Here is a 9,660-nt window from a genome sequence, read left to right as displayed (position 1 = left end):
TCCTTACTGGAGCACTGGCTCTGGGAGGAAGAGGAGGAGCATTTCACATGACTTTGCTGCACATGATCATTTCTCTCTCCTGTGTGTAGAGCAAGACACAGATTGGACTTCCAAGAGCATCCAGTTCTGTAGCTATTTATATTTACATTTATGGCATTTAGCAGACAATCCAGAGCAAATTACAAAAGTTCTTTGTCATCTTACCTTGCCAGTACAGTAGGTTGGTAGCAATATTAGTCAGTTATATTTCATTTTGTATGGCATTGATTATTGTCAAAGTAATAGACAGGAAACAAGTCTATACAGTTTACTCATCAGTACAGTAAAAGTACATAAAACTAGTAGAAACTGGAGAGAGAATCTGCCTACCTGAACAGGTAATGTGAGCCACCTCATTGTGATTTTCACAGCTGTTCTGCCCCCAGGGTTGAGATGGGCAGTGCCACAGAGTGGAGTCATGTTTCCTACATTTCACATTATCCAGCCAGTTAGGAGATGATTCCACTCTTGCTCTGGATGGGGACTCACTGCCTGTTCTTCCACAGTTGAGCTCTCGACAGACCACACTTAGTGTTTCTTCACTCATCCCATTCACACACACATTCCCCCAGGTTCCATTGTAGAACACTTCCAGATTCCCTTTACAACCCTCACTGAGTCTCATTTCTTTGAATTCTGGTGAGGTGAGAGAAAGATGAAAACTATTAAATGAATGAATGAACACTATTTTCATTGCATATAGTACAACGAAATTCTGTGCTGTACCCTCAACATGACCAAGAAAACATTAAACATTAAAAAGATATGCAAGAACACAAACAAACACATAATCAATTACAGAAGCACACAGCAATATGTTACAATGGTAAATATAAAGTACAATAATGTGTAAAATAGGTGCATGCGCAAGGGTGCAACTGAAGTGTGTCAGTGTCTAGAGACTAAGGTGAGTGTGTACAGATGGGGTGATGGAGTTCACAGCTCTGGGGAGAAAGCTGTTCCTTAGTCCACTGGTTTTTATTCTTGGAAATCTTGATCCTGAAGGCACCACAGTCTGTGGTCTTGGTGCCGCAGGCTATCTTCTGGAGGTGGGCAGCATACACTGAGTTCAGGTCGGGGAGCGGGTATCCCGCAATCCCATGATCCTGAGTTCAGGTTGGAATGTGGGCATCCTGCCATCCTCTGGGCTACTCTCACCACCTGGGCCAAGTCCTTCCTTTCTTCTGCTGTAGAGCTGGCATACCATACAGAGACAGAGAAAACTTTCAGTGGTGCTTCTATAGAGGTTTGAGGGAGAGTCCAGCATGCTTGAACCACCTCAGGAGAAAGAGCTTTTACTGGGCGTTGTTTTCCAGGTGGGAGATGTTCAATGCCAAGGTAAAGCTGGCTGTAATGTGGAGTTCTAGGTACTTTTATGTTGTCCACACGCTCCACTTCCATGAATAATGGAGCATGCCCTGTTCTTCTGGTTGTTCCGTAAAACACAATGAACTCTTTGGTCTTGGTAGTGTTCAGAACCAGATTGTTGCTTGAGGACCATCTGGCTATGTGAGAGATCTCCTCTCTGTAGTGAGTCTCATCATTATTCGATATGAGACCTATTACTGTGATGTCATCTGTGAACTTCACAATGGTGTTGGAAGCATGGATGGGGGTGCAGTCATGTGAAAAGAAAGAAGAGGATCAGGCTAAGCACACATTCCTGCAGTGCACCTGTATTTAGGATGAGCAGAGATGATGCATAGTCCCCTATTCTCACCACCATGTGTTAGGAAGTTCTAGGTGAGACAGGGCTGTGTGGAGCACTATGGCATCATCTGTGGGACAATTCCCTCCTACAGCCAGATATAGTGAGAGGTTGAAAATTCCCAGAAATGATCATTTAATGCTGGTTCAGGGAGTCAGGTAGTGCTCGATCATGGTGGATCTGCTGGTAACTGCATTTGTAGTCTTTAATAATTTTAAGGCCTCTACAGATAAGAGGTTTGTAGGTAGGGGTTCATTCTAGCACAATGTGTTCAGACATGCTGAGCTGCGCGGATGCTGCAGCTTTGTAAGCCCCCGGGATGTTAGTGTAGACTTGGTCCAGTATATTATTGCCTCTGGTTGGGAAATTGACATTCTTAAAGCTGGTCTATGTGGTTTAGCATGTAGTTTAGCATGTAGTTCTCCTCTTTTGTCTCTCCTTTACGTCCGATCCCTCCTCGGCCTCCTCCTGCACCACTGTGGGTGTTATGAATGCACAAACACAAAGGAGAGGATCCAGTTGCTAGAGGTTTTATTGAAGAAACGGGGCAGGTTAGAGGAGTCAGGTGGGTACTCGTAGTCCGGTGGATCTGAGGTCAAAAACGTGGGGCAGAGTCAACAGACAACCAGGGGTCATGGAGGAAACGAGGTCTGAAACACAGGCAGGATACGGAAACCAGGAAGACAAAAACGTATATGGAAGGCTCGGTATGCAACATGGGAATGGCAACACTTCACAAAGAGAGTGACAGGGAGGGGAGCTTAAATAAGGGGAGTAATGAGGAGAATAGTTATCAGGTGTGTAATTAGTACTCTGGCAAACCAGATCAGAGATGTCGGTGAGAAGAGGTAGGCGTGGCAGTGCAGGGATGAGTGTGGTTCCAGGAGTTCGTAACAGTGGGATAGCTTCACTGGGATAAAATTCTTTTTATCAGGTGTATAAAGTTGGCATCATCTACCAATTTCCAAAAGTTCAGTTCTCCCAAAGAGGAATATTGCCTCGAGTGTCCAAACAGGCAGATAAAACACACAGTAGGACAAAAAACTGAGAGTACCCAGTCGCTGCATTTTCCATTAGCAATTATTCATTCAATAATGGTAATAATACTGTTCCCTCAAAATTGTTATTTAACAGGGGCATCACTAAAAATGATATAGCAAGTGACTCAGTAAAATGTTTCCATGCACCAAAGCATTAACACCACATAAATTAACTACAGGTACTACATTTCCCATAATGAACCAGCATATTTCCCAACACTTGAGCAGCTAAAACCTTCAGTCAAAGCCAGTGTTGAGTATTTAAAAGCAAGTCAGCCAAGTAAAAGATAATGGTAATGCATACATTTTAAGGCTAGCCACTTATAACCACAGCAATGTAGTTACACAAGGTAATAACACAATGTAATATTTATACAATAACAATATAGCATAATTCTGTAAAGCCATTTACAAATTTAAGGGTATTTGTATGTACCAATATACCATGTTTTTCTTCTTTTTCTTGTTAAAGTGTTATTGGGCTTATTTTACTGGAACAAAACAATTAAATAATTGTCATATTTTATACAAAAATTAATGAAGATAAAAAAAATTCATGATTGTGACAAGCCTATTTTATAGTGATCACTATATACACAACTTTGAAAGACAATCAGCCACATCAGGCTGATTGAAAACAGCAGCAGTCAGCACACTTTACCTGAACACACCACTCCTACATCCTCTTGATGTCCACACTCATCTTGTCCACAGAGTTGATACCTGCAGTTCCACATGGACGTCTCGTTCCCATCACACTGCACCTCATTCAGCCATATGGGCCCAGTTCCAGGACCAAACCAGGCTGGTACGTGGGCACTGAGGGCCACTCCACACTGCAGCTGCCTGCACACCACCTGGGCATCCTCAATGTCCCATGAGTCATCACACACTGTCCCCCAAGAGCCGTTGAGTAAAACCTCCAGCCTTCCTGCACAATCTCCCCCAGAACCAACCAGTCTGATGGAGCTGTGGCCTGAGTTAAACACACCTAAACACACACACACACACACACACACACACACACACACACACACACACACGCACACACACACACACGCACACACATGCACACACGCACACACATGCACACACGCACACACGCACGCACGCACACAAAGAGACACATGGAATTGTTTTACCAAAATAATGACTCCAGGTTCTTATTATTGATACTAAGTGATAAATATCATAAATCCTCACACAACAGGGATACATTTTAGAGCGTATTAGGTACCCATGTTTTAGGTTCATGTAACACATACCAGAGCAGGTGATTGACAGCTGTTCCCTGGAGCTGCAGGAGAGGTTGAGCAGTTTTGCACTGCTGCAGTTCCCCAGATGAGCTTCACTCCCAGAACAATCGAAACCCGTCACACAGATGTGGCTGTGTTGATCAGGACTGGATGGAGAGGAGCTGGAGAAGTTCAACACAGAACCACAACCCAGCTGTCTGCAGACCACTGAGGCCTCAGACACACTCCAGGAGTCCAGGAGAACTCTCCTCCAGTCCTGGCTGAAGTAAACCTCCACCTGCCCCTCACACTCCCTCCCTCCAGACAACCTCACTTGCCCCTCATGAAAGGCCTGAGAGGAACCTGAATGGGAATATAATTAAATCTGAAAATTAAAAAGGTTTTTATTTTAGCATGTAAAATATATTTAATGTTTTAAAACTTCAGTAATGTGGTGAACATGAGTGGAAGAGCTCACCATTGCAGATGACTCCAGCATCCTGTTTATGAGAGCATGCTGTTCGACTCCATGATGAGATGGGACATTCTGACAGGTGTGTCTCGTTCCCATGACAGTCAAACACATCAGCCCTAACGTGGCCACTTCCTTCCGCAAACCAGTCCGCCCCCAACACAGCCACAGCACTCCCACACTTCAGCTGTCCACAGAGGACACTGGCAGCTCTCATATCCCAGCTATCACCACAAACTGAGCCCCAGTCACTGAGGTACTGGAGCTCCACTCGACCAGAACAGGAGTCCCAGCCATTCACCAGACGCGCCGCTGTGTAACCTGAACAAACATCTGACATCTTACGGCAACAGCACTTACATTCATATTTAATGTCATTATACGTGTATGCAAATGGACAGCAAGCTATATTATAGGTATGTAAATATCAAGAATAAAGATAAATATTGACAAATAACCTGAACATATTAGTCCCACATCTTTGTCATGGGAACAGTTTTTCGGTGAAGATGTTGTTGGACAGGAGTAAATCTTAGATTCGCTGCCTCTACATTGAAGCTCCTTTGGCCACACCTTGCCCTCCCCTCTGCCAAAAGCAGCTGCTCCCAGCACCTCCACAGGAAGCCCACAGTCCAGCTGTCTACACACAACTTCTGCATCCTGCTGGTCAAAGTCAGCATCACACACTGTGGTCCAGGTCCCTTTATGAAGTACCTCCACTCTCCCAGAGCACAGGTGAGGACCGTCGGTAAGTTTGGTGTTCTGACCTGTGCATTGAAATTGTTTTAATAATAATTACACTAAACACAGTATAAAACAATCTAAATTATTTCTTGTAATGATAGAATTAGTAATAAATTGATTTTGATTTACATTTACATATACAGTATTTGGCAGACACTCTTATCCACAGCGACTTACAAATGTGCTTTGACATTTACTCATAGAATATATCTTAGTAGAGTAGGTTACAGTCCAAGATACTAATGAGCTAGAATACTGCTGAAGTACAACAACAGTACAACAACTTCTAGGTTGATGCCTAGAAGTGCAAAACATGCATAAGCTCAGACAATAATATGTGCAATAACAAACAATACCCTACAACAAGTAATAGCGTTTCAGTTACTCAACATGGCTGCAGGATCAATGGTCATTTAAATATTGCACAAATAGTTGGGTTTTCAGTCTGCATTTGAAGACTGCAAGGGACTCTGCTGTCCGGACAGCCAGGGGAAGTTTTCAATCCACCTTGTGGGAGCCAGGGAAAAGAATAATCTTGATGCTTGTCTTCCATGAGAATTGGAGCATTGTATTTCAAGCCGAGCAATACATGAAGTTTGAAGTACTGAAGGTACGGATCGGGCTTTGAGCATTGACATCATTTATGGAGGGGCTGGTCCATTTTTGGCAATGTAAGCGAGCATCAAAGTTTTAAATCTGATGTGGGCAACTACTGGAAGCCATTGAAGGAAATGCAGGAGTGGAGTGATATGTGTGGACTTCAGAATATTGAAGACCAGTCGTGCTGCTGCATTCTGGACAAGTTTATAATGAATGTACAGTCCAACTCTCAACAAACATCTGTAACTTGCTGGTCAAAAGTCTTTAAACACCTTTTAAGTCCTGAAACACCTTTACTATTTCAAGGCACTGGTGAGGACCATTTATACAAATGAACGCACACGGACTAAAATACTGTACAATGATCAGATGTTCCTATAGGGTGAATCTACTCTCCCAGAGACCTGGTGCAGGTCATTAGTTAAAACTGGGATTGAAATCTATGTATTATAATGATCTAAACCACATGAACAACAAAAGGAATAATTAAAACCCTGTTAAAAGGTTCTTTATAAATATCTATTGTGATGTAGCCTCGCTGCTGTAGCCTGTGTCATTCAGCGGTGGCTCTGCATGTGGCATTTATTTTTGTTATTCTTGTCTTACATGTGTCTTTGTTTTACTTTGTACCACTCCTCCCTCAGGTATTGTGTGTTCCCTCATTCGCCAGACCACCTGGAGGCTGTTATGTAATTATTTTACACCTTATTTAAGCTTGTTCTGTTTGCAATAGTTGTTATCGGTCATTGTATGTTACGCTGGCTTCTTTTTTTTTTTAGTTAGTGCACTTTTATGTTCGGTTTTGTTACTTTCATTAAACGTTTCTTTGCATGTGACAGCTATATAAATTCTAAGTGAACACACCGATTTAAGAAATGATTAATTTTACAGAATTCAAATTCTTTTTTATGGTTTCATCAAAACAACGTAAACAATGTTGCTATGCCCCAGGTCTCTCCATGAAGCACCCCCACTCTCTCAGAGCACAGGTGAGGACTGTCTGTAAATCTGGACATCCTGTGAGCTGTGCATTTAAATAATTTGAATAACTGCACTGATCAGTGCAAGAAGTGACATATTTCACTAATTCCTGAATAAGAATAAAGTGTGATAAGTTCTCAGTGGAATGGTCTCAAAAATGCTTGGACAATCTGCCTTCGGAATGGTCTCAAAAATGCTTGGACAATCGGCCTTCGGTAACTGTCTTACAAAGTCTGTAGATCCTTCTCTCTGAGTATAGTTTCCCTTCTGGTTACTGAATGTCTAAGAATAGCAGCTCGCTCTCTCTCTCTCTCTCTCTCTCTCTCTCTCTCTCTCTCTCTCTCTCTCTCTCTCTCTCTCTCTCTCTCTCTCTCTCTTCTATTTTCTCTTTAATCTTTCACTCTTGCCTTGGAGCTGCAGTGGTGAGAAATATTCTCTGTTAGAAATATTTGGCTCATTCCTGGCTAATTATTGTATGAGAAACTAAAAATGTGAGCCAAAACTGTTTTAATGTTGATTAAATGTAAGACTCAAGTGAAAAATTCTGAAAAGCTAATTTAAAATAAAATGAGTATGATAAAGATATGTTTTATATTTGATGTGATAATTAGTGATATTTGATATGATATTTTTGTATGTATTGTATGTAAATCTTACCTGAGCACTTTACTCCAGCATCTTCACCATGACCACAGTCATGTTCCCCCCACCCTGCTGATGTACAGTTCTTCAGTGTAGACTCTGATCCACTACAGTCCACATCATCCATCCAGATTGGTCCTGATCCTGGTCCAAAGTGAGCACCACCCAGTACATTTACTGCCTCCCCACAGTCCAGCTCTCTACACACCACTGCAGCATCTCTCATATCCCAGTAATCATCACACACTGTTCCCCACTGTCCTTCATGAAGAACCTCCACTCTCCCAGCACAGTGAGTACTACCATTCACCAGCCTCACACTGTCTGTTAAAGGAAACAGAAGTGTGTGTGTGTGTGTGTGTGTGTGTGTGTGTGTGTGAGAGAGAGAGAGAGAGAGAGAGAGAGAGAGAGAGATCTAACTACAACTCAATGTTAAATTAACATTCAATGTTAAATTAAAATGCTAACAGATTTCAAATGAAACATGTAAAGAGCTGAGACAAAATAAAATAAAGAATCAAATAAGAATGAAAAATATAAAAGTGCATTTTAATTATGAAAATTATGAAAAATGTTTAAATTAAATTAAAAAATGCTGTTGAAGTTGAAAACTTGTTTATAGTTTTTTTTGGGTACAGACTTAAAAGTATCTGGTGTCAGGGCTTGTCTAACACACTGTTCCATTTAAGAACAGTATAATAGCTAAATGCTGCCTCTCCATGATTAGTCTTTACCTTGGGCAGCACTAACTGACTAGTTCCTACTGATCTGAGAATGTTTGTATAATTGAGTGCGTACTTACCGGCAGTAGTGAGTGAGACTGTGGACATCAGAAGAATTAAAGTCAGACAGCTGTCCATCTCCCTCTGCCCTGCACACACTCTGTTCAACTCAGCAGGCAACACAAGCTTCACCTCCACTACCCCAGAGAGACTGAAGGAACTGTGTCCCCTCAGCCCCCTATAGAGAGAGAGAGAGAGAGAGAGAGAGAGAGAGAGCTCCTCACAGCTGCCAATCACAATCACTGTTACCTTATTAGACAGAGAAGGGGAAACCATCAAACATTCTACAGTGACAAATCAGAGGATGCATGTTTGACTTACTCCATATATATCAAAAGAACATCAGCGTGGATGAACAGAACCCCACCTCCCATCTCTAGGGGCGTCTGACTGAGGAGAGTGTGGTGAGAAAGTCACCAGCATACAGGAGACTGATTTCAGAGAGAGGAAGCATTCAGTGTAGATTCAGCTTTAATGCCACCTGCATACAGCTGATCTAAACACTGATTAATACTGTATCTGACAGACAAACACACAGCTAGTTTATCACTCAAAATAAAGTAAATTGAATAGAAAAACATCCAAAGACGTATATTTTAATAGCCTAAAGTGAGAAAGATGACGCTTGGTTTTCAGTTATTTGAAAGGAAGCATATAATAATGAAATTATGACTGCAAAATAGAAAAACAGTAGATAATTTAATAAAGACTTTAGAATATATGTTTTATTACAATTCAATGTAAAAGTTTTAAAAACCTTTATAAAGATAATGATAAGATGTGACAAAATCATTTTGCCGTATAACTGTAATACATATTTCATCCACAAGATGGCAGAAGAGGATTATGAATTTTATAATCACAACGTTGAAACAGATATTTGATTCTACTGACAAAAAAAAGAGAAAATAATTCGACCTCATTAAAAACACATAAGAAACGCTCTATTTTTCAATGGGCAGTTTTTTTTTAAGTAAACCAAGAGAGAAAGATAAGTGATACTGGCACAGAGAGTATTATTGTATTCTGAAAGGATTTTGAATACAGCTCTTTCAAAATGCATCAAAGACTAAATACACACTTTTTTTTTCTATCAGATAAGACTTGTATTTATAACCCTGTTATAACCCAGTCCAGAGTATCTGAAACTTGCGCCATTCTGGCTTGTTCCCAAATCACAGACTGTGTGCAGTGTTGGATTCTGGACCAGGCTACACACATGAGAAGACAGTGGCAGAAGGGCTAGGGGGACATTATAGCCTCGACTTTTGTCTCAAGTTATCCAGCTGATTAGAAATTTATGTTCAGTGAAATATGTTTTTTATGAATCACAACTGATACAAATGCTTTTGTTTGTTTATTTGTGCATGTAGTGGTAACATGAACATAAACTTGTTATACCAAAGGAATAATCAAG

At 41.2% G+C, this 9,660-nt stretch overlaps 1 protein-coding gene across 1 annotated transcript in view; it reads right to left on the bottom strand.

Moving 5' to 3' along the window:
- The window catches only part of LOC145659867 (scavenger receptor cysteine-rich type 1 protein M130-like), a 54,058-nt gene that overhangs the window by 6,398 nt on the left and 38,000 nt on the right, over positions 1-9,660 (bottom strand). The window contains exons 10-16 of the mRNA XM_081723250.1: positions 7,477-7,785; positions 4,953-5,261; positions 4,501-4,815; positions 4,053-4,385; positions 3,449-3,763; positions 370-675; positions 8-79 (exon numbers count right to left, since the gene is read on the bottom strand). Of these exons, the coding sequence (XP_081579376.1) occupies positions 8-79; positions 370-675; positions 3,449-3,763; positions 4,053-4,385; positions 4,501-4,815; positions 4,953-5,261; positions 7,477-7,785 (1,959 nt within the window). The remainder of the gene's footprint in view (positions 1-7; positions 80-369; positions 676-3,448; positions 3,764-4,052; positions 4,386-4,500; positions 4,816-4,952; positions 5,262-7,476; positions 7,786-9,660) is intronic.

Source organism: Electrophorus electricus, chromosome 11 (assembly GCF_041902795.1).
Source record: "Electrophorus electricus isolate QZ-2024a chromosome 11, ASM4190279v1, whole genome shotgun sequence".
NCBI lineage: Eukaryota > Metazoa > Chordata > Actinopteri > Gymnotiformes > Gymnotidae > Electrophorus > Electrophorus electricus.
Note: the sequence above shows the minus strand (reverse complement) of the source record. Positions and strands in the feature narration are given on the sequence as shown.